Here is a 24,421-nt window from a genome sequence, read left to right on the forward strand (position 1 = left end):
GCAAAACAGGGGTTAGTATGGATCACCAACCCCGGTTATTGATGTGGTAACTAAACACGAGTCATTATACTATGGTATCGTTTTTACAAGAACGCTATTTTCAACCATTCGCTCCAAATAAAGATAGGTACCTGCACAGCCAAACAACTTCAAGACCCCTAAGTAACGTGTGATTTTATGAACATTTCCTCATTTTTGTCAGCTGTGCTCGGCCAATCATCTTGCCCAGTTGGTAGCTGCACGTGAGCTCTCACGAAACCAGGCTGTGTCAATAAGCCTCATCTCCCCGCCTCAACTTCCTCTGATTGTGTCACCGATTCCATCTCTTGCTGCCCTGCGACATAAACTCTTGCACGAAAGGCCGGGGCGCAAGTTACCTTTCAACGGGTACCGAGGGAACTGGGCCGTTGATGATCGGTCTCCGAAGCTTCTCCACTCCCCTCGTCGCTAGCGCGGGAATGCCCGAGAGATGAGCTTCCTGAACGCCCCCAGTTCACAAGATGTCGTCTTGTCGCAGCGTGCCTCTCGTCGGGCGGACCAGACGGCAGCCGTCAAGGACCTAGAGAACACCATTGCTAGGTTCCACGCGATCTTGACCGACGATGACCGAAAGAATCTGCAACAGCTAAAAACCGAGCCCCACGATGCGCAATCCATCATCATGTTTACAGCAAGCCTCGATAGGTTCGATCCAAAGCGTAGAGGCAAAAGTGTCGCTTCAAGGCTGGCATCATTCCTGCAGACGATTGAGCAGTTCACTCCCATCGTTGATACCTACATCCAGTCCAATCCTGAGATAGCGGCACTGGTCTGGGGGTCTGTTAAGCTCACCTTCCGGGTACGTATCCAACCAAGGTATTTTGAATCGCTACTGAGACTCAACAGTTACTCGCCAACTTCACATCCTACTTCCAGTCCTTTGTCGAGCTCTTGTCTGGCTTTGGGACATTGTGTTCTAGGTTTGCCGAGTACCAAGTCATCTTCAAAGACTCCCCCAGACTCAAAACATCCATCTGCGCGTTTCACTCTTCCGTCGTCAATTGCTGCGAAAAGATCGTCCTAGTGACACGCCGACCAAGTAAGCTATTTCCTGCCGAGCTCTAGTCCTGTATCCCTTGCTAACTGCCTAGCAGTGAAATCGCAAGCATGGATGGCTATTACTCAATCCTTCCAAAGTGAAATCCGAGGTTATGTTGACGACATCAAGTCCAAGGCCGAGATTGTTCGGGATGATATCCAACTCGCGAAAGCCCAAAGTGACAGCGAGGAGCACCAGTTGCAAGCAAAAGCACGGCAGAAGTCAGAGGAGAGTCACGGTCGCATCTCTTCCTTGTTGACAAAGGCTAGGTCAGAAATGAGACTCATTGGTGACCAGGGAATACGAGGGACTGCAGGTAGGTTCTCAATGCCTTGTTTCAAAACACGCAGCTAATGGTGCAAGAACAACGTCGACGTCGGCTTCTAAAGGACCTGTCGTCGCATAACTATACATCCGCATTCAACAATGCGCGTAACAAGCGACATCTCGGAACGGCGGAGTGGGCATTCAACACCGACCAATTTCAGAACTGGCTCACGGGTGATGGACCAACAGTTCTTCATGTCACAGGCAAAAGTAAGCCAGGCCCACGCTCACACGTGCCTTTATGACTAATGAATCTTTTAGTTGGATCTGGAAAGACAATATTGGCGTGAGTGCGACCCGTTTCTTCCCTTGACCGCGCTGTTGCTAACTTTGCGTCAAAGGTCTTCGATCGTTGAACACTTGTGCCAGATCAGACAACCCAATCAGTTCATCTCATTCTTCTTCTCCAGATTCGACAACACGACAACTTTAGCTTCAGACACTATAATCCGCTCACTGATTCAACAATTGCTATCCGTGGCTCCTATGGAAACGATGAACCAAACTCTCGCATCCGAGATCACTAGCTGCCTTCAAAAAGCCCAAGACAACTTTTTCTCCCTCGATACTCTGGTGGAGCTGTACCAAGCGGCTTCCAAATTCGCACAGGACTGGTTTATTCTTCTTGATGGTGTGGATGAGTGCGAGTCCGAACAACAGCTGCTACTGTACAACTTCTTATCTCGTCTCCTTGACACTTGTTCAGGACCACAGCGAATAAAAATCCTGATCTCGAGTCGGGAAACGACAAAACAAGACATCGGGAGGTCATTTGGTTCTGTGGAAAGGCTAATTACTGGCACTTCTAATACAAGCGCCGACATTGTTGCCTTTGCCGAAGACATCATTGTCGCAAAGCGGCTTAGAGGCGAGTTGGTTGTGAGAGATGAAGCCATCATTGATGAAATTCTCGATGCAATTGCATCCAAGGAAGAAGGAATGTAAGTGTGAATTCTCTGCTAGTCACTTGTCAGATTCTAATCAAACCCTCCTAACAGGTTCCTATGGGCATTCCTGGCTATTGAAGACATTTGTTCTGGCACAAACGACAAGGAGATCAGAAAAGCGCTTCAAGAGATCCCAACAGACCTTCCGGCAACATTTGATCGTGCGTTGAGTCGAATCACGAAACGGCGTAACCAAACTATTGCTAGCAAGATATTTGGATGGACAGCAACTGCTTCTCAGCCATTAACCTTGACCCAACTTCAGGAAGCTCTCTCCGTCGAGGTTGGCCAGCGCAACTTGCATCCAGATGACCTGGTCAGCGGTATGGACCGTATTACCGTCTGGTGTGAGAATCTGGTGTGTGTTGAAGAGACGGATCACACAGTCCATTTCAGTCATCACTCCATTCGGGAATACCTTCTCCAGCCCGAATCCGGCGACCTGAAAGATTTTCACGTTGATCTTGAAGAGTTTGATCAGCATGCTGGCGAGGTCTGCATCACATATCTAAATCTCGAGAACCTGAAAACAGCACTCATTGACAGCGAAAAGGCCGAGCCTCCCCCAGTTGTCACAGTCGCCATGGAAGGCTTGAGCGAGCAGATAGTCCGAACAGCGGTTGGTGGAAGTATGGGTGCCCGAATCGGCCGCTGGACAAGCCGTATAGTCAAGTCTAGCGCACGTTCAGTCAAGCCTTCGGCAGGTGATATTGCAATCTACTCGACTCCTGGGAGTGTTCGCCATGCGCCTCCGGCTTCGAGAGGGATTGAGTATGCTTTTCTCGAATACGCCGACGACAACTGGTTTCGGCACAGGACTCGCCTTGTTCATGCTTCTATCCGTGATCCTAACCGAGCCGAGAACAACATGTGGCATCTCGTTGGCCGGCTTCTCAAGAGCCCTCGTCAAGGGGGAAACCTGCCTTGGAAAGACTTGTGTTGGCGGGAGTCGATCACAACGCGTGACTATAATCACCTGCAACCGCGCGGTCCACCTGGATCTTTCGTTCCCCCAGGATGCTTCTTCATGCCTTATGAAACGGAGAGACATTTGCAAGCCCAGTTAACGCCGGAACCGATGAGCGACCTCACACCCATTGGTAGCCTCCCTTTCCTGGCCGTCTACGCTATTCGAAACCATCGTGAGAGCCTGGCCTGCCGCGCTTTCATGACATTTATAAAACAGCGCCCAAGTTCTCCCGTAACCAAGTGGCTCACGTTGTTCCTGGCACTGGAAGGGAAGCACTCAGATTGCTCAAATCACTGCTTCGCTCGACTGCAAAAGCATCTATCTCATTATGATCTGGTCCATATTATTGTACTTTGCATCGCCGCTGGGGTTTCGCACTGGCCCGCCTCCGCCTCCGAGGGAGTTATCGACGACGACCAGCACAGGCAATGCTCTACGAATAGATTTCTGGATTTCTGCAAGTTGATACCGACGGGCTACATCGCGGGAGATGTTATGCGTATTCAAGACTTTGCCTTTGTGGCGTTGTGCGCCCTCACCAAAGCAAACGTTTCTCATCTTCCAGGCTTATTGCATGGATCTAGCAAACCTCTCACTGCGCGGACAAGCAATAACATGTCCCTTGTTGACGTTGCGGCAGAACAAAATGACATGGACAGCCTCCGTTTTTTAGTGTCATTCTTCCAACCCAACGCCTTGAAATTGGATGGATCCCCATTCTTCGACATCGCTATACACCGTGGAGAGATGGAGAAACTAGCGTTGGGCGGTCTCTGCACTGCTTTACGGAACGCCTCGAGTGACAGCGCAAAGCTCTTATTCGAACAATGCGTTGATCTATTCAGATCCGAAGAGGCAGGCCAGCTTGAACAACTAGACATTATTAATCTCCATCAAGCACTGTCCCAAGCAGCCGTGTTTGACTGGCCGTTCGACACCATCAAGAACATTTTGTCAATGTTTTTCGAAGCGATAGTTGCCAGGTGGGATAGGGAAGAACAAGTGAGTCATCTCATCGAAGAATCAGTCAGGGCCGACAATTGGAAATTCGCCGCTGCCGTGGTCGACGCGGCTTCAGACCTTCAATTCAATTGGGCAGGGAGTGACGATCCTTTCTTCCAAATGACCCTGGACGCGTTGAGCTGTCAGCAATGCCGGTGGAAACAATCCTGGCCTGAGCCCACGGACACGCGGCTTTTGTTCGCTGACCAACGGTACAAGTTGTGCCCCAAGCATAACCAGCAGGCCGTGGCAACACTGGATCCAGGACTATATCTCACCCCTGACAACGGGTCGTTGAAACTGGCGCCTTTGAAGCAGTGAATTCGAGAAAAACCCTCTTCGGACACCGAGGTTGACAAGGATTCCATTGTGTGTGAACCTGGTGATGAAGAGACATGGTCCTCGGGGGGGGGAGTTGACGTTGATGAGCTGGCATGTGTTCCTTCAGGAGGGCGTGGATGTTGCTGTGTATGAGAGTTGATGATCGGTTCAACACTTGGGAAGATTGATTAATTAGAACCAACGTTTTGAGTGCTAAATCATCAAAAGACTTGTCAAATCCTTCAAGCGAGTCAACTGCAAGGCATGTTATGATGGTTATTACTGTTTCTTGGTATCAGACGAGTCCGTGGCTTGCAAAAAAGCCTCACGCTACTGGCTGGTTTTTCTCCCCCACCTTCAAACCCGATGATTTCATCCAACTCCATGCCAATCCCCCACATTGACGACAACTTGATCGTTGGTGAGGGTGCGCGAAATATCTTTCCACTGTCCAAGGCAAGGGAATGCCTTCTTCCAAAGACATGACGGCAGGCCGGGATATCTTTAGCAGTCTATCCTCTATCAGCGGGTTTCCAATCTGGCTGGGCGCAATTCTCGCCTTGACTATCTTCGCTATCCTCTTTACACTGCTCCGTGCCGGGCTTTCACCTGTGAGAGCCATACCAGGACCATTCTTGTCCCGTTTCACGGACCTTTGGTATCTCTGGAGACTTTACCGAGGCCAATTCGAGCAGGAAAATCTCGAGCTACATCAGCGATATGGTAACGACAAGAAATCTCCATTGCCACTAGCTGAAAGGTCTAACAGTATCCCAGGCCCAATTGTTCGTCTTGGTCCTAACCGCTACTCCTTCTCCCATCCCGACGCTTTGAAAGCCATCTACGGACCAAGCGCCGCACATCTATTCCCCAAGTCCCCTTCTTATCGCCCAGCTGCGCCTCCAGACCCCGAGAAATGGACCCTCTTCGCTGATGAAGATATTCAACGCCACGCAAAGCACCGTCGACTTTACCAGAGCACCTACTCTATGTCCTCACTTGTTACTTATGAAGCCTACGTCAATCAATGCGCTGACCTCTTCTCACTCCGACTCTCTGAGCTTGCTGATGCTGGCGTCCAAGCTGACATGGGCTATTGGTTCCAGTGCTTTGCATTTGATGTCATTGGTCTCATTACTTACTCAAAGCGTCTTGGGTTCTTGGAGCGAGGCGAGGATGTAGGAAGCATCATCAAGACCATCGACAACGAGATGGTCTATTTCGTGGTCGCTGGCGTCTACAGCTTCCTCCACAAGTTGGCTTTTCCGATTCGAAACTGGCTAGCTGGGAAGGAAGGTACTGGTCGGACGTACTTGATGAACTTTACCAAAGAGAGGGTCATTGAGCATCAAGATCGACCGCATGTTGTCACCGCTGAAGATGCCGAAGCAAAGAAAGTGCCTTTGGACTTTCTATCCAAGTTCTTTGGCAAACATGTAGAGGACCCGGGCAAATTCACCATGTACCATGTCCTTGCAGGGTGCGCATCTAACATTGTGGCCGGTTCAGACACGACTGCGACAAGTCTTTCAGGTATTCTCTATCATTTGCTCAAGAACCCTCAGGTACTCCAACGGCTTCGACAAGAGATTGAGGAATTTGACCACGAAGATTTTGACGGTCGAACCATTTCGTGGACGCAAAGTCAGAAAATGCCATACCTCCAGGCTGTGATAAAAGAAGCCTTGAGATTGCATACCGCCGTGGCATTACCTATGGAAAGAGTTGTTCCCCAAGGAGGTGCAGAGATTTGCGGCCATTATTTCCCCGGAGGTGTAAGTTGCCTCACACATTCAAGTTCAGTTGATAAGCTGACAGAATATGTAGACTTGTGTAGGATTCAACAACTGGGTCTATCACCGTAACAAAGCTGTCTTTGGAGAAGACGCACACGAGTTCAAGCCCGAGCGTTGGCTCACGAGTGACTCGGAACAGCTTAGTGCCATGAACAAAAACTTGATATCGGTACGTGGGCCTTCTTCTTTCTACCAATCCATTTAGTGCTGACAGCTGGCTTTTGTAGTTTGGAGCCGGAGCTCGAACCTGCATCGGACGCCACATTGCAGCACTTCAGATGTCCAAGTTGGTTCCACGGTTGGTGAAGAACTTTGATTTCACGCTTTGTGAAGACATCTCCGGGCCTGAACATCAGTGGACTACCAAGAACTACTTCTTTCTCAAGCCAACCAACTTTCGAGTTTCGGTGAGAGCTAAGGCATGAGTAACGTACATTAGGTTATCAAAATTGTCATCTCATCATTCATCTCTACTCGTTCGCTTATTCTACTCAACGTCCAATTCTTCTGCCATTCCCTTTAATAATCGCGTCTCCTCAACTTGGAAGGCTTCGACTTCTTAAACTCAGCCTTAATCTCATCCAACAACCCATCAACCGTCAAAACATCCACAGCAACACCCGCGAGACTCTTGCCCACCATGAGCGCCTTCTCAAACGCGGGCTTGCTGATAGCTGCCTCTTCAAAGTCCTCCGTGTGAGGGCCACCCTTAGGCACGGTACCGTTGGCAAAAGTGATCTGGAACTGGGGACTGATGGCAGGGAAGTCGTGACTAATGTTTCCCTGGTCGGTTGAGCCACCGGGCTGGCGAGTCTTGTCGATGTCCGCGTCGGGCAAGTCACCACCGAGCTCCTCGAACCACCGAGTGTAGGATGCAGCAAGACCATCGTTGTTGTTCATGTTGGCGTAGCCGTATGGCCGCATCGTGAGGTTCAGCTTGGCTCCCGAGCCGAGAGCACCGGCTTTGAAGCAGTTGACAACGCGATCAGTAAGTTCTTCAAGTTGCTCGTCATCAGCAGAGCGGATCTGATAGCTGGCCGACGACAGAGCGGGGATGACATTGATGCGGCTGCCTCCTGACGCGATGATGCCATGGACACGATCCGTAGGACGCATCTCCTGTCGCAAGTAGGAGAGAGCGCTGTTGGCCAGCAGTAAGCCATCCTGCGCATTGATACCCTGCCAAGGCGCCGCCGCTGCATGGGACTCCTTTCCAATGAACTCAACATCAAAGCGATCCGTCGACATTGTAAGCATGTACGGGGTGTCGGCGCCATTTCCGGGGTGCGAGATGAGCGAAATGTCAATCTTGGCGTCCTCGAAAACACCAGCCTCCAGCATCTTGACCTTGCCGCCGAGTGACTCCTCAGCTGGCGTGCCGAAGAGGATAACCTTGCCGGCTAGCTTCTCCTTGCGCATAATCTCGGCGGTGGCCAAAGCTCCAGAGAGTGAGGCCGTAGCGATAAGGTTGTGGCCACAAGCATGGCCTAGGCCCTCGAGAGCATCATATTCGGCGTTGAAGCTGACAACTGGGCCATCACCACTGCCCTCGAAAACAGCCATAAATGCAGTATCAATACCGCCGACGGTATCGGTCACGTTCCATCCCTTCTGCTTCTTCATGAACGTTGTCAGAAGCTTGTGAGCTTTAAACTCCTTGTAACCGAGCTCTGGGTTGTCGTGAATCTCCTTGTTGATGGACCACATGTCCTCTTCGATAGAGTCGACATAGTCAGAGACGGTTTCGAAGTAAGGACTTTTCTCATTCTTCTTTTGGCGGGGCTGTAGAGAGCTCTGGGGGACGGCGAGAGCTGGGGTGATTGATGCTAGGCTGACAGCAGCGGCCAAGAGGCCTTTAGCCTGTTCTATGCGAACCATTTTTGTGAAGTCAGAGTCCAGCTAAGATAGCAGTTTTCAGTAGAGCAGGTTCAACTCCGAGAGAAAAGAGGCTCTAGCGAAGGACAGGTCGAGCTCAAGTAGCCAACCGCCAATGGGGAGGCTCCGGCTTTTATATAAATTGATGATTACCTCGCCTCCAATCAATGCCAGTTCCGACATTCACTTATCAATAATGCGAGTCATGCTTTCGGACTCTTGATCATCTTGTCTTGGCGAAAAGTTGACCGACCCAAGGGAACCAGAACTATACCCCGAGACCGCGCTCCCCTCACGATTTATATCAACCTGCCTAATAGGGTATGTAAACATGTCGATGATATCGAACCGCCGACGTATTTCCATTGCCGAACATGCAAGCCGTCCGTTGACTAGGCCGGGGTAGTCCGAAGTGGGGTTTGACCCAAGTTAGTGGCCATGCTTGTCCGGAGTGCAAGTCACCTTATTGCTCTCGCGAAGGCCGGGGAAGTAGTTTATCGCTCACAAGCTCTCCACAAGCGTTGCATCTTGTAACGGGCTCACTCCCGTGCTCGGGGCTTGCTCCGTTGAGTGGACCTCGCAAAGATAAGGAAGTGGAGAGACAGAATCCGACAATCTTTCAACTGTTCGGCGGGAGCAAGATATCTCTCGGTCATGCCAGACAGACTCAAGCTGTCTGTGTAATAGTTGTCTCCGACTTCGCTCCCTTCTGCGTACAATCATCAACCGCAGCCCAAATTCCGCATGGCGTTTGCAGTGTCTAGATAATCTTACCTTGAATAAGCTTGTATGGTGCAGGGATTAGGATCCTCGGGATGCCACCCTAGACGGCATGATCATCGCTCCAGGAAACGAGCTACCCCTCCTCCTCCTCCTCGACTTATGACGTGACAGTCGCTATTGCGCAGCATGCGGTGAGGTCCGAAACTCGCTGATAAAATGCCTTTACTATCTGAACTTGCTCCGGACTTGACCGGTCAGCGGCGGGATTTCGAGCTCAACTATATCAGTTTAGTGAAGTCACCAAAATCTTCTGGGCGCCCTGTAGCATCGTGGGACACGTTAGGTAGTTTGAAATCAAGTTTATTGGGTGGAATGTAGTGTAGTGCGTATTGTTGAACGACCCATAGGAACAATGTAACAGTTGCACTACCTAGTTCAAGAAAATAAAAGAGGTTGACGCAGTGACGAAGGTGATTTGGCAGCAGATCCCTCCGAGTACGGGTTTTGAGATGCTATTGGAGATGGGAGTTCTTGGCTGAAAGTTCCCAAACACCCAGCGTATATCGAGAAAAAAGTCACAAGTATAAAACACACAGCTCCCATAGAGATAGATAGCCTCCCAGAACCAAAGGGAAACATTTTAGGAACTACTGGAGGTCTATCTTGAAAGGACATGCAGTTCTACACCTACGTTGTCATCATTTTGTGCAAGAGCCTCCAAGAGATAAGTCACCAGCAAATGGCTTTCTCTCTACCTATTCGCAATTCACGGTGGAGTATGCCACAACTTCCGGCAGGCACTGAAGAGTAACTGCGTGTGATGGAGGGACTGGGTTCATTCAATTCTTGCTCCCCCTTTGGATACGTCAGTGAAGAGCTGTGAATCTGGTCATTTCTTACAGCCTTCATACAGGTCGCCATCTGACACTGCCCCTTCTCTTTCTCAATTAATGAGGGAAATTTACGAGCACATAACAAGTAGTTGCGGAAACGGCCAACAAAGTTTCGGCGGAGCAGGCCGTCGAGGCCGTTTACCCGACGAGTGACGCCCATGATTAAAGACAAACGACCTGAAGTGGCGTGAAGTGGACGCGCGTCACTTTGTTAGTTCTGACAACGGGACTATGCGTGCCTGACGGGCTGTAAAAACCTATGACGAAATAAAAGGGGGCACTCGAACTCTGTATGGACCGGACTTCAAGGTTCGAGGCAACGCGGGGGAGGCCGCATGCCGACCAGCCGAAGTCTTTCGGCTTATTTTGACGACAGCTAACAATAGCAGCCGACCTGAACTCTGTTGTCCTGTATCCTGTAACTGCCGGTGCCACGCTCGAAGAAGACTCTCATTTGCTGGACCGTAACGCAGCAATATTTGACACTTGGCGGCCTCCAACCCATGAAGTGGTTGACACCTCCAAACCCCCAGGTTAGAGACAACTAGCTTGCCGGTTTACCGAATAACATCTCGTATCCGAATATTACGGCCGGGTCGTGCCTTTGGATATGACCACCTGTAAGCTGTAAGCGTAGCTGCCGACCAGCCGAGTTTGCCGGCGCTGAGTGGCTGCACCAACGCTGACTGCCGAGACGGAAACTCACTTCAGAACTGAAGGCATTCGAGATGGAGATGTGTATAAAAGGGAGCGTAATTGACGGCGGAATGGATTTGTTTCTGAACCAACTTACAACTTCAATCACTCGAACCTCAACTCAACACATCAAACAACCCAAACAAACCTCCATCAACATGCTTTTCACCCGTTTCTTCGTCGGCGCCCTCGTCGCCATGAACTCGGTCAGCGCCCTCCCCAACCCTGAAGCCGACAACCAAGATGTCGAAGCTCGCAGCCTCTTCCACCACTGCGGCAAACACGCCTCCTGGAGCGGCGCAACCAAGTCTTGCGTCTGCCACGACAAGGGCAAGGAGTACCATGAGCACCACAAGAAGTGCCGCTGCCCCAAGGGAGAGAGATGGCACCACATTGAGCGCGAGTGCAAGAAGCACTAAAGTTGATACTCGTGCTTGGCAATTGGCTGCTGGGGGGCTGGTCGATCAAAGACTACGAACCAATCTGACGCGAACGTATCCCGACGGATCATGATGTAACCTCCTTCACCCAGACTTGTCGCTCTATCGGCTCTGCGCAATGGCGATGTTGATCAGAGCGAGATAGTAGACTCTGCACCAGAGAGTCTGAAGCTATGGGGTGGAACAATGGCAAATGTGTTTCCTGTAAATATTGCAACACGGCAACGGCCATCTTTCATTTCTTCACAAAGCTCCAATTAACATTACATCTAAATACCTCTTCATATACTTGAGATATTTTTAGGTGTGTATGCTTCCATCTATCTAAGTGTGATCTCTTCAATAACCGTGGTCGACTTGGTTATAACCTCCCCCTCCATTATGCCCTGGACATATGCATCCCCGACATACTCAAACTCCAAGCTTTTCTCACTACTTCTTCGTATGACATGTGGAACCTTGCCGCACAGCAACACCCAAACCTCATCACCAATATTTGCATCTGGAGGTCCAATACCAAAGTACCCAGACTCTGTAATGAAGAATGCCTGACTCCTCGCCATATCCCGTGCACTCTCAGCAATTTGAGGATCCCAACAGCCGCGGGCATAGTTCTGAACTCTCGCTACATCTTCTTCCGACGCCTGATGATCTGGTTCGGAGCCATTGTAGACGAGGTCGCCAATTAGGACGCGGCAGATGGCTTCAAGACATGTCATGTCTTTGTTACCGATGTACGGCTCGTCTATCGACCGGTCCCCTAGCCAGTCGTAGAATACCGAGGACCATAAACTGATGGTGTGTAGAGTGTGTTCGTCGTATTCCCCAGTGCTGAGTTGTCGGTAGTCAAGGAGATAATTGACAGACCCGAGCACCGCAATCCTGTCCACCTGGGCGCCCTGAAGAACCAGGCCAGTGCCATCCGGCGTCATTTCAGGCTCAACATACTTTCCACCTGAGCATTTGAAAAAATTGTATCTCCAACAATGACCAAAGTAATCTGTTGTTCTTTGTGTCGGATCATCGGCGAATGTCCAGTCAACGACCCAAGACGGCAGCCCAGGAGTCATTCGAGGCTCACCGCGACGGCCACATACTGGGAGAAAGCCTTGATGATGTCGGATGAGGTCGAAAGTCACTCGAGTATACAACTCAGTCTCGGAAATGGTATAGTCGCAAAAGGGCACGCTCTTGAAAGCGCCCTCTGGAAGCAACCCCATCAACGCATAGGTCTTGTCCAAAGGATTCGTCGCATCGCGAGAACGCCAGCGGTACAGCGGTCCTAATATCGGCGCCGGGTCGTTGATCTGAAGGTTCATAAGTGGGATACAGAACTCGTTGGACAGCGGACCAAGAGCAAAGCATTGTTCAAACCGTTGGCCCACGCCCGAGTCAACCATAACCAGGCCAACGGCGACTCTCTTCAAGATGTCAAAGGATAGAGTGTAGCCTCCCCACATGAGGTCGGATTCTTTCGGTAGCTTTGCTTCTTGAATTGTCCAGATGCGTTGCCACCATTTGACGCCTTGCCATTTCGCCCATTGAGAGCCCATAAGTGCAAGGATGACTTCGCCGAGATCCCGTGCCCGCACCCCCTCGGCCGACGACCCGGCGTTGGGCAAATCGGTGATCATTTCCGTCAAGCACTGGAAAACGAGGGCTACATGAGTTTCTGGGAAGCCTGTCTGCTCTTCGGTCGGAAGCTCGCCCAGCCAGATCAGGCCGCGCGATGCTTTTCTGTAGATATCACGCATGACGCTGACTTGGAGAGACTTTTCGACGTCATTGGTTTGGTCGATGCAAAGTTGATCAATCCACATTGTCCTTGGCTTGTCGCGCAGACGCAATCGTGAGAGCGCAAGGTGAAGACTTTCGGTAATGACTCTTGGTGATCCATCGCATGTGATTTGGCGAGTATTTGACTGATCACCCCATACGTATGAGAGTGTTTCGTATACCGGATCACTCTTTAAAGGCACCGTCCTAACGTCGCATACAATCTCGTCACCGGGCTTCCCCGGAAGGAGCCGTAGGAGAGCGATGTTGACATTTGAGAGGTCTGAAAGATGTTAGCTCCATGGACGAGAAAAGGATGCAATTCACATACCTAGAATGTGAGAGCCCATGGTGAAGCCTGGTTTTGTGGTTGTGTACAATTACGCGCATTCATCAGAGTAAAGACAAATTCGAAGACGCGAGAAAAGAAAGTGCAGATTAATCCTGGGCACGGCATCCTTATGAGACCAAATGCAAACGCCAAACGAAACTATTCTCGCCGCCGACGTGATCGCGCCGGCGCTTTGATGCACCGCCGTTTACTAGCTCCTCAACTTGGCTGTGTTAGCAGTGTTCTCACAGCCGTGTTTCTAATTTTCCCCGCGGCTGAGATTCCTTTAGTACTTTGGTCCAAGGCTGAGTTGATGCGGCCTCCGACTAATGATCCACAGCGTGTTGGGGGCGAAAGGTAGTGAAATGTAAATGCGCTACGGAGTAGTCTCGACGACTCTAAGTACGATTAGATATGGGTGATAAGATATCACGTCCTCCGCAACACGAATGGTAAGATGCATGCTCATACACCCTAGACTCGCATCCCACTCTCTCGCCGATTGTAGGGCTAAGCGCAAAAGACCCGACTGGGTTGAGTTGCATACAATTGTCACACACAACTAAAACACTCACTGCCTTGCATCAAATCTGGCGAGAACAGATCTCGGTCAAGATGCCTCGGCTCAACCAACCTCCTTACTCGCAAGCATTTCCAGAATGGATCTTTCAGGCCTCTTCCACAGGGCTCCATAGTATTATTAAGCATCATCTATTCTGGATATCATCCCACCGGCCTCAAACATCGTGTTACGAAGGACGAAAAACCACTGGCTCGTCGCTAAATCTTCATGCGAAATAATGGAGAATATGACGCAGAAACCCGCTCACACCGCCTTCTTCCCCTTTATGCATGACTCGGCAGTCGGCAATTCAACAGTCCGTATTCACCGGAGGGCTCGCCCTATAGAAGGGCTGCTCCCCCGACGGCCCGACGCCTTTCATTGAGGTACACACCGATGACCCAGTTCCATCTGCAGCCCGCACTATCACCAACACAGTCAACAATCTTCACAATGGTTTTCGCCAAGATCTACACTTACCCTGGAAACTACCGGGTGCAGCGCGTAAGTAAATCAACTCTATGGCAACATTAACAACTAACACTTCACCTAGGCCAAGGTCGCTGCTGAGCTCAATGGCCTCGAGGTCGTTGACGTTGAGAGCTTCAAGATGGGCGTGACCAACAGGGAGCCCGAGTTCCTCGCCAAGTTCCCCCAGGGCAAGGTCCCCGCCCTCGAGACCCCTGACGGCTTCTGCCTCGCCGAGAACATCGCCATCTGCCGGTTCATCGCTGAGAGCGGTCCCGCCGCCGACCAGCTCAACGGCGCCGACATCCGCACCAAGGCCAAGATCAACGAGTGGGTTGCCTTTTGCGAGGCCCACATTGCTGTCCCCATGAACTTTGTCGCTGGCGTCACTGTTTACAAGTATATTCCCCAAGAGGAGGGTACTTTCGGCTTGATGGTCTCTCAGTTTGAGAAGGGAGTCCAGCGGGTGGAGACTGCTCTTGCTGGCGGCAAGGAGTACCTCGTCGGTGAGCAGGTCACTCTCGCTGATATCATGGTTTTCGGTGCTTTGTCCTTCTCTCTCAGCTTCCTGTTTGACGAGGAAAAGCGAAGCAAGGTGCCCGAGACTGTCCGATACCTCAAGGCGCTTTCCGAGCAGCCTGCTTTCAAGAACGCCTTTGGCGAGCTGAAGATTTGAGACCAGCCATTGTTATCGATATAGCAGCTCCTACTCTGATAAAAAGAGCGTCACAATAAAAAGCGTTGTTTAGCATTCTACAAGCATAGAACCAGATATCTCGTAGTATCGTGAAGTGAATGATCGTGACGTCTAAAGAAATGATGCACGTAGAAAGGTCTAACAACTGATCTTGCTCAATTTGAATAAACTCATCATGGCCATGATGTAATGAACGACAATAAAGGTTGATCCTAGGAGTCCTCCTTCCTCATTCAAAGATCCCATCAAATGAAGAAGTCCGAAGCCCTAGATGGCGATAATCCAGGAGTATGCTGATATTCTCCTCCATTCTCTACACCTACGGCTCCCTCACTAGAGAACATGGGGCTCACGGTTCTCCCTTGCCCTAGGTACCAGCTTAAGAAATCAGCTCGCACTTTGTCTTGTCCTCGCCACAGATATACTATATAGTGTTAGCAACCGTACTAACCAACCCAGAACGAAGTTAGAAACTTACCGAAAAAATGGACTCGGGGCAGCTGTAAAGGTGGCATGGTCCTGTGATGCACTCTGGACACTCAATCTCGATCTGAAGTGTGGCATCGGCGCAGATACTCTCCTCACAGGCATTGGCAGTAGCGGCAGCCAGGGTAAAGATAATAGCGTTGATGAACTTCATTGTGATTTCAGAGGGGGCAAAGACGTAGAATGGGGATGTTTTCAAGGGGGCTTGTCAGGCTTGTTTGTGCAGATGAGAGCAGAATAGCTAGGGGGAGTAAAGCTGTTAAATAGATTTTCCCTTGAGCTAGACAGCCAGAATCTCCCTTCTTCTGATCCGAGATCACTGACATGAAAACACTTGCTCAACTCCATCAAATCATTGCCCCCACTACCCCGGCTGATGCCGATCACAACTCTTCATGTAAGCTTACCTCCCTCAAACAGACATATATCTCCAGAGTCCACTACAGCGCGGCAACTGACCCATCTCAGCTCATGTGCGCCCGCCATTACGCTGCGTAGAATCTTATCCATGGTAAGGATTAAAAGTAACTCCCCCATTCTGCCGAAAGATAGGCTGGGTCAATGTTGTAAAAGCTTTATCTTATCATGCACAACCACTGCGGAAATGCTGGTACTACACCCTATTTCATATTTTCATTGGCCAAGTCCCTTTTCTCATCTTGGTGACCATTCACCTCGTCATTTGGCAGATAATGGACATCCTATCTCGCCCTTCCCTCGCATTACGTGGACCGGTCTTGGCGGTCCTGTCCTGTGAATGATCAACATCTAGTTCCGCAACAAACTGAACCCTGGAGATCATGATTGGATACAATTCCCCGAAGATGGCCCCGAGTACTCATGTAAGATGACGATCAGCTATCTTGTCACTGTAAGAAAAGAGCTCTTCACAGGGATGAGGACCTAAATCCAATCTCTCACGCTCGTCGTTGGCCATCATCACTACTCTATAAAAAGAAATGAGTGAAATAACAACATAATACTGGGGTAGCACAACATCCTTTTGTATCCCGTGTCCGAGCTTGGCCCGAGACAGTGCAAGCCATAAGCTGACGACTTTCCCAATTCTTCTCTACCAGCCGCCTCAACAGAACCTTAGGTGGAGTTCGCGGCGCCAACTTTGATCTGTGGAATGGAAATTTGGAAAATCACTGCGCTGTGTGTTTCTTTTTGACTAATACCCTACTTCAGTGTGACTGTGCTAAGCTCGGGACTAAATTCCATGAAATCTTTGCCCTCCACGGCCAACCTGCTCACTGTAATGACGGTCTGTCGCTTGTAGACTGCCGATCCTTCCTCTCCGCGGAGAATCACCAGAAACACCTGCTGGTTTTGCAGCCCATTTCGCAAAGTTTCCTTCTTTACCCTTGCCGCGACCAAACACGTGTACCTCCCTGTTGGAATGGTGTTGTTGTGCTTAAAGTTTCGCTCCGTTATACATCCAACTGCCGTGTCACTCCCAGGTACCACAAGCTCGCTAAAAGGTTCGGTTCGAATGTCAAGTGTCACCACCCAGCCCTCAAGAGTCACTTCCTTGCCATTCACTCCAATCATTCGTGGGACCAGGTCGACTTGGGCAGTCTCCTCCGCGATTAGACCAACCGGATAATGCACGCTTCCACCCCAACCTGCCCAACTCCAGCTTGGGAAATTTGCTCGCCGCTTCGGCTTGACAGTGAAATCGTGTATCCAAGCAAGTGACTGGGGAAATTGCTTCAGTGGCATGCCCCACTCAAAGCCTTTCGGGTAAGCTGCCAAGCCGAACCGCGTAAGGGCGCCTTGGAAAGCGCTCAGAGAGTCGTCATCGTTGGTCAGAGATCGAGGTGTGTAACTGGAAAGGATTGACTCAAAGATGGAATCAGCCCTGTCGAGAAAATCGGTATTATCGACCTACATATATCATTAGTTCCACCAGGCTTAAAGCATCTGATCTTTACTTACCTCCACATATCCGGCCTTGACCTTCCCACCTGATATGTGCGTCCATGTAAGATCAGGCACTGAATCACATGCTTCAGAGTGAAAGCTGCAGCCCAGTGTTTCATTACACTGCAACTGATACTGCGTCTCTGTGAGAAACAACTTTCGGGTAGAAAGTGCATCTTCCTGCCAAGTCCATGCGCGACTCTGCCAAACAGAGTTCTTGACCTCCGCCATGATCTGAGGCGGAACAGTCAAAATGGTGTGTCCATCAATGACTTCCTCCGTAGAAGGTACGCGGGGGCGCGATACACCGGGAATGCCATAGTCAGACCGTGGACCAGCAACGGCAAAAATTGTGATGCTTGCGCAGTAATAGATGAGATGCATCAGTCCGAGTTGCTTGGCCTTTTCAGCAGCTTGTTCGGGCGTCGGATTAAGAGTTTGATCTATGCAAAGAGCGTCAACCTGCAACGGTTAGCGAGCAAAGAGATGAGGAGCGGGAATCTCATACCCATAGATATTGCTTTCCCAATCCCTTTGTCAAAGTGATGGCATCTTCGATCGTTTGAGGAAGCGTTCCTGCTTCCAAAGCGCCATCTTGAGGGTGCACGCCACCCCATACGTAGCTCAGGGCTAAATAGTCGCATTGGTCCGGACAGTTGACCACCTTTCGAGTCGAGACATCGATCATGCGTGTAGCAAGCAGACCCTTGTCAAACTTGGCTTGACATGCCTCGGGATGATTCTTTTGGCAATGTTCCAAGCCCTTTTGAATGTGATCAAAGTCAATCATCCCATTGATCTTCCTCGCAGTATAAGTCTCTTCAGCCGGCATATGTTCAATGGGCGCCAGAGCGATGGCTTCCCCCGTCATCATCGCGGTTCTGAGATTTTGGCCGCTGGTGAAAAAGCTGCGTCCGGAAGGTCCCGCAACTTCCGGAGACAAGAGCCCCAGCCACACGGCGAACTTATCTCTCCTGCTCTCCGGAACAGTCTCCCAGTGGTCTTGTCGAATATACCACCGAAACGGCGTAAGACTGAGAACCTCCATATCGTGGTCCGGTGGTGGTCGAGGGATGAGACGATAGATAAGTCGACATAGCGGACAGGTTGGAGTGACGACAAACGCCGAGAGAAGGCCCAATCGCAGCCTGTACCTTTCTTGAATCTCAAAGTACCCGGTATGTTTATCTCCGTGAAGGTCAGCTCGTTGCCTCTGGTCCAGTGGCCTCGCTTCGTTGAAGGCTCTCAGGATGTCAAAGTCGGAGCAGCGCTTGCAGAGCGAGCTAGGGCTCTGCCGAAGTTTCTCTAAAAGATCTTCATCTTTCCTGGTCCATGGAAGGGTCTTTTCCAGAGGACGAGTAGCGAAGGTCGTGATCGACTGCTCGTTCTTAAGCGAGGGACATGGCTGATCCTTGGGCTCTAGACATCGACAAAAGATGCAAAGTCTCGAGTTTGAGAGGTCCATTCTAGTCTGTCACAGTCAATAGCCCGTGTTCAATGCAATATTCAAACAAGTCTCGTGCTTTGCCTCACGCCTGAAGCAACTTGCGTAGTTATATTGGCTCGTCTTCCAGTCAACTTGACACTATCAACTTCAATAAAGTCAAGATAGTGTCGGTCTAATATGCGAACGTACGAGTCTGAGAACGCCATTTACCCCGCAATCCTTCCAAGAAAGCTGACAGCAGAGCGGCTGTGCTTCATATCTAATTGGGCAGTTTGAGGCTGGGCAGCTGACGATTCCCTGCAACTTGCAGGTAGACAAGATGGCCCATTTATGCTAAGCGTGATAGTGCATTAAAAGAAAAACGAGTCGACATCTCTGGCCTGAAAAAAGTCTTCCCTTACAACATCAATAATCGTCATGACCTCACGCAGAAGGCTACGCCGCCGCATGGGCTGCCCCAACTGTGGAGATTTCGACTGGGGCCAGCTTCAGAGCAGCCCATTCGACGTTTTCTTCAGTTACCCCGACAAAATAGCGCAAACAGCTTCAGAAGGCTGTGCTACATGTGGCATCCTGCTAAGGGTATTGCAGCATTGCTACCCTTATGTATTTGAGAATCCCGAAGAGTACAGGCTCGCTTTTCATGGGTTTGAAGGACCGATGCGCTGGGACCTGTTCCATCCTGGAGAGGATATCCGAGCCGTTTCCAGAACGAATAGGTTCATTGAACTATTCTCTCGTCGAGGTAACACATATTCTACTATATGACGAGAATGAGAAGTTGACTTGGTTCATAGATGATTATTGTCCCTGGGATGAAGTTGGAGCTGCCGATCACTTCAAGTTCGACCTCGAAAGTGCCATCCAGCAAGCCCACATATGGCTAAACAGCTGTCGCAACAACCACCCTAAATGTGCTGTTCAGTATGCTGGAACTCTCCCATCACGAGTCGTTCGAATCATGTCTCACAGCAACACCGCCGATCCTCTCAGTCCCCCAAAGATTAAACTCCATGAAACAGCCAACGGAGAAACGGGACAATACATCACCCTGAGTCACTGCTGGGGCAAGAATCCCATCATCACAACAAAGACCACCAACATTGATGATTACAAGAACGAAATTCCTTGGGCTGAACTATCCAAGACGTTCCAAGAGGCCATCATCTTTGCCGGTCTAATGGGTGTCGAAAGCATCTGGATTGACTCCTTGTGTATCATTCAGAACAGTGCCGAAGATTGGTCGGCTGAAGCTGTCAAGATGGCTTCATACTATTGCAACAGCGAGTTCACTATCGCTGCGACAGCCTCAAGCGATGGGGCTGGAGGTTTATACCATGCGACCCCTCTCGTTGAAACTGCTATCGAAATCGATGGATTTGATCCCAAAACTCAGACCGAGTTTCATGTGGGGGCACGCAGACCCCTCGCCCATCTTCACGACGCCTTGGAGGATCGCACCAAAATCGTGGACCGGTTTCCGCTCTTGTCAAGAGGTTGGGTCTACCAGGAACGAATACTATCCCGACGATTCCTCCACTTCGGACCAAGAGAGGTTCACTGGGAATGCCATGAAGAAGTTAATTGCCAATGCGGCGGCGGCAAAGCTGCCCTCAAGATGAACCCCTCAGGAGCCGAGACTTCAAACCAAGCTCTCGCCATCACCGAAGGAAAACTCTTGGTCGACAAGATCATGTTTCTCTGGCTTGAGCAGATCGAGAACTTGACCAGTCTGAGTTTTACTCACATCAGTGATCAGCTTCCAGCTCTCTCCGGAATTGCAACCTTGATGAGACAGTCTCAGCAACCTGGGAGATATCTTGCTGGTCTATGGGAGGGAGAGCTGCTCTTTTGGCTCTGCTGGGCCACTCAAGACTTTGGGCAACCCAGGACATTGAAAGACACGCCTTCGTGGTCTTGGGCATCTATTCAGGGCAAGGTATCCTATTCCTTCATCGAAGCGTACTTTATGAAAGGTCCTTGGGGTTGGGCCGGTCACGAGAACATGCTGTTTGTGAATGAAGCTCAAGTCAGGATGAAGCAATGCGTTCCGAGCAATCCATCTCTTTCTGGCAAGCTCGAAGAGGCAGTGCTGGAGTTCTGTGGGCCAGTTGCTCCTATTACTCTGCATTGTAGGGAGGGTCAGGATCCTAACGAGGAGGTTTTCGGTTTCTCCCTCGATCCGCAAAACGCTACATCTTCCGGCCACTCAACACCAGACATTTGTTATCCCTTTCAGTGGGACATCACTAGCAGAGACCATCTGAACAATTTGGATGGTAAAACGGCTCTACTGCTACACTTACTCAGTTACGAGAAGCTGGAATCAGCTTATGAAGGCCCAGATTGGATGCGCTCGTTCCTCATAGTCAGACCCGTGGATGGGGCGGAAACGAAGTATGAACGAGTGGGCATTATGTGTACAGACGTGACAGGAGGGTTTCTACCAAGTACGGCCTGGATCGCCTTGGGGGAAAAGCAAAAGTCGGGACATGTCGCAGTTCGCGATGAGTTTCTGAAACAATTCAGAAAACTATCTTCTCATCGGACAGTAGACATCATCTAAGGAAGGCCAATTGAGAACTAGGGCTGGGGTTTTCAATACAGGCTCAGATTCAACGTGATTAAAACACACTTTATTGTTCAATGTTCAGCACAACTCATGGCTAGCATGGTCGTACCGCTGACTAGCATAGATACCAAGCAACTGAAAGAGGTCGCTCCAGATCTAGTAGAGCGAACACGACTAAAACGTTCTAAAGTCGAGCTCCTTCTCGTGGTCCTTACCCAGCACCGCGTCGTCGCTGGCCAATCCAGCAGGCTTCTTTTCCGTGGGGGCGTACTGCAGCGTATAATTGGCGTACTTGGGCGGCAGATCCTTCTTGCTCGTTGACTTTCCAACATACTTGCCCGTTCCCCTGAGGACTGAGATGACAGTGTCGGGGAAGTCGCTGGCCGGTCTCTCAGGTCCACCGCCGATCGGGACAAATCGCCAATGCAAGTGGTTCTCGAGATACTTAACAACATCATGTCCTCTCACAGTATCGAGATGCTGGAAATCCTTGTTCAGAGCCTGAGTGATAAGTGGGATCGTGAGAGCCACCTGACCCCTCGAGAGCACTCTTGTTGTCCCTCTGAGAACCGCAGTTGGCACAACCTCCGGGCTTGATGTCAGACGAGGGAGACATGCCAGCAAGGCAGTAAATACTACCGACCAAGTTTTCCGCATCGTGGAACGCACTCTCTCGATCTCCATGCCGACCACCGAGCCAGAACTCAATGATGTACGAAGAGCCGTTGAGAGCGTAGCGGTCGTAGATGACGTTGATGATATAGTCGTTCCATTGGTGGACCTTGGTATTGTGAGGCCCGAAAAACTCTTCATTCGGAATCTTCTCATCTTCGTAAAGCTTTCTGTAGTACTCGCCGGTGCTGGTGTAAGTGCTGTTGATCTTGGCTAGCAACTCAGCCGTGTAGACCTCCTCGTTGAGGGCCCCGTTCTCGTCGAGGGCGATTGGGGCCGGAGTCAGGATGTCGTATGTATAGCCGAGCTTTGTCCAGTCACGAACTCCCTCAGACGTCCAGAACCCTTTGTCGGGCTGTTCATCAGGCTTGTCGGTCTTGACATTGTGGAAGGGAAGAAGAGGATCACAGGGCGTAGGATCCGGGAGATTCTTCATCGGCCTCCCCATCCTGTCTTTCATGTCTGGAGCTGGTGGTTCCTCAGTGTCCCACCACTTGTTCCAGTTCAAAGCTTGCCACATGGACAACAGTCGGTCGATGTTGCTATAACCAGGTCAGAAAAGGCGATGCATGTTGATTTGACGACTTACCAATGATGGAGCCAGAAGATGGGGTCAAACGCGGCAACTGGCACGTCCGACATGTGGCCAAGACCGTACTCCTTGAGATCACCGCCGCCAGTCACATTCTTCAAAAGTCAGTATTACGAGTAACAGTCGCATAGTCAATGCGGTACTTACATGGACATTGTTGTGGATGTACTCCAGAGATAGATACCCAGTCGTGAACGTCCGAGCACTCTCTGCCCACCACTTGGTGCTAGAAAAGCTCCCCCAAGTGTCATTGTACTCGTCCGAGAATAAGCGGTTGATGGAATCGGCAAGAGTTCCAGGAGGCTTGGACTTGAACTTGGCTACCTTGTCGGGGTCATCACTCCTGTAGGGATTGTACCAGTTCGTCGTGTCCGACATGGCGTTGATGGTGAGGTTTGCCGTGTTGTAGTTGTTGACACCAGCAAGGCCTCTGTAGCCTCCTTTGTCGTCATTGAAAACTCCGTAGCGGCTTGTGCCACTGCATTTGTTCCACTACATTACTTATTTAGCAGTGCTATCAAACAAACATTGACGGGGAAAACTTACAGGCAACGGGGGACTATCTGGCTCGGTGGCATTTTCGTTGATGTTCCACTTCTCCTTACCTGGAGGCATCTCTCCAAATGGAAGAGAATTCCCCTTGGCATCCTTCTCAGGGTTGACGAAGCTTACCAAAGGGTTCGGACGTGCCGTGTCACCACTGGGAGGGTAGATTGGGACGTGATCCAGGATGCAAGCATACGGGAGACTGAACGAGTTCTCGTAGCCTTCGTAGGTCTGTCTCTGAGCCCAATCCCAGTATGGAAGTCTCCAAGAGTTGGCCGCGGCCATCCACTCTTTCTCTTGCTCTCCAACGAGCTTCCAGTCCTCTGTGATGATCTTCTTCATGTTTTCCCAGATGATTTGCTGGGCCAATGATTAGCAAATGAACGGATCTTCAGGATGACGACTACGAACCTCATAGAGCAGCATGTAGGGCCTATGCCAGGTAGGGAACGCAATGGTGTTGTGATGGCAGTATCCGCCGTACGGATTCGCACCATCGGGCTGCGACTCGGGGGGATCCCAGACAGGGTCCTTTGGCGGATCAGGAGCTCCGTCCCAAGAAGTCTCGGGGTAGCCATGAATACCGGCGACCTGGAAGTACGACTCCCGTTCATTCACAGGCAGCTTCTTGAACTTTTCCAAGCCCAAGATGAACAGCGTCCATTGCTTCCTGATGACAGGGTCTTCAGAGGGGAAGAGCTCGTTGATCTCACGACGGATGGGCGTGCCAGGGGCATAGGGGATGTGCTTGGTCTTGGTCTCGACATTCTTGACCGGAATGCCGGTGATGGGGTAGGTCTCGTGCACCTCAGACTCCGCCATGTTGATCAGAGTTCAAGTTGCGAGATGGGAAAAGTGATGGGAGATGTTATCTGGATTTGTCTCTATAGAGGTCGAACAGGTGCCTTTACACCGTTCTAGACCAGTACGATACCTAACGCGCGGCTCCGAGATTCGGCTTCTTCTTCTGAATGGATCGCTATGGCCTCAAAGACCAAGACCGGGATCCAAGACAATCAACACCACACCATAGCCACTCGTAAAGGCCATATCGTGACCGATGTGGGAAACATTGGCGAATTGGGCCAAATGTTTCACATTTTACAAGTCTAGTAGCTCGCCAGCCAGCCACCATTGGAACTAGAGCCGCTCTAGATCCAACCCCGCTCAGCGGAATTGACAGACTAGCAGGCTGCGCATTTTCAGCTTCTGTTTCTAGCCCTGATAGCAATGGAGGTCAGGCCCGTTCTAGAACTGGCTGACGAATGCCGCTGTCGC

The 24,421-nt window shown here is 50.5% G+C and overlaps 8 protein-coding genes across 8 annotated transcripts; 4 read left to right on the plus strand and 4 right to left on the minus strand.

Moving 5' to 3' along the window:
- Positions 1-469: 469 nt before the first annotated feature.
- On the plus strand, positions 470-4,645 carry NECHADRAFT_77352 (uncharacterized protein; the record flags this gene model as incomplete). The annotated part of the gene is made up of 7 exons (XM_003052375.1): positions 470-838; positions 886-1,078; positions 1,134-1,394; positions 1,442-1,615; positions 1,667-1,691; positions 1,747-2,346; positions 2,404-4,645. The coding sequence occupies 7 exons, from the start codon at positions 470-472 to the stop codon at positions 4,643-4,645; spliced, it is 3,864 nt and encodes a 1,287-aa protein (XP_003052421.1).
- Positions 4,646-5,127: 482 nt separating this feature from the next.
- NECHADRAFT_36590 (uncharacterized protein) lies at positions 5,128-6,866 on the plus strand (the record flags this gene model as incomplete). The annotated part of the gene is made up of 4 exons (XM_003052376.1): positions 5,128-5,368; positions 5,423-6,420; positions 6,473-6,610; positions 6,669-6,866. 4 exons carry the CDS (start codon positions 5,128-5,130, stop codon positions 6,864-6,866), a joined length of 1,575 nt encoding a protein of 524 aa, XP_003052422.1.
- Positions 6,867-6,960: 94 nt separating this feature from the next.
- NECHADRAFT_36035 (uncharacterized protein) lies at positions 6,961-8,319 on the minus strand (the record flags this gene model as incomplete). Its single annotated transcript, XM_003052832.1, has 1 exon — positions 6,961-8,319. The coding sequence occupies one exon, from the start codon at positions 8,317-8,319 to the stop codon at positions 6,961-6,963; it is 1,359 nt and encodes a 452-aa protein (XP_003052878.1).
- A 3,069-nt stretch (positions 8,320-11,388) lies between these two features.
- Positions 11,389-13,194, minus strand: NECHADRAFT_77355 (uncharacterized protein; the record flags this gene model as incomplete). The annotated part of the gene is made up of 2 exons (XM_003052833.1): positions 11,389-13,127; positions 13,176-13,194. 2 exons carry the CDS (start codon positions 13,192-13,194, stop codon positions 11,389-11,391), a joined length of 1,758 nt encoding a protein of 585 aa, XP_003052879.1.
- A 996-nt stretch (positions 13,195-14,190) lies between these two features.
- On the plus strand, positions 14,191-14,881 carry NECHADRAFT_77356 (uncharacterized protein; the record flags this gene model as incomplete). The annotated part of the gene is made up of 2 exons (XM_003052377.1): positions 14,191-14,241; positions 14,291-14,881. 2 exons carry the CDS (start codon positions 14,191-14,193, stop codon positions 14,879-14,881), a joined length of 642 nt encoding a protein of 213 aa, XP_003052423.1.
- A 2,424-nt stretch (positions 14,882-17,305) lies between these two features.
- NECHADRAFT_35940 (uncharacterized protein) lies at positions 17,306-18,779 on the minus strand (the record flags this gene model as incomplete). Its single annotated transcript, XM_003052834.1, has 2 exons — positions 17,306-17,776; positions 17,823-18,779. 2 exons carry the CDS (start codon positions 18,777-18,779, stop codon positions 17,306-17,308), a joined length of 1,428 nt encoding a protein of 475 aa, XP_003052880.1.
- Positions 18,780-19,178: 399 nt separating this feature from the next.
- On the plus strand, positions 19,179-21,327 carry NECHADRAFT_77358 (uncharacterized protein; the record flags this gene model as incomplete). The annotated part of the gene is made up of 2 exons (XM_003052378.1): positions 19,179-19,506; positions 19,559-21,327. 2 exons carry the CDS (start codon positions 19,179-19,181, stop codon positions 21,325-21,327), a joined length of 2,097 nt encoding a protein of 698 aa, XP_003052424.1.
- Positions 21,328-21,507: 180 nt separating this feature from the next.
- On the minus strand, positions 21,508-23,965 carry NECHADRAFT_77359 (uncharacterized protein; the record flags this gene model as incomplete). Its single annotated transcript, XM_003052835.1, has 6 exons — positions 21,508-21,968; positions 22,003-22,547; positions 22,595-22,692; positions 22,745-23,089; positions 23,144-23,503; positions 23,555-23,965. 6 exons carry the CDS (start codon positions 23,963-23,965, stop codon positions 21,508-21,510), a joined length of 2,220 nt encoding a protein of 739 aa, XP_003052881.1.
- Between the last annotated feature and the right edge of the window lie 456 nt (positions 23,966-24,421).

This window comes from Fusarium vanettenii (genome assembly GCF_000151355.1).
Source record: "Fusarium vanettenii 77-13-4 chromosome 3 genomic scaffold NECHAsca_2_chr3_3_0, whole genome shotgun sequence".
NCBI classification, from domain to species: domain Eukaryota; kingdom Fungi; phylum Ascomycota; class Sordariomycetes; order Hypocreales; family Nectriaceae; genus Fusarium; species Fusarium vanettenii.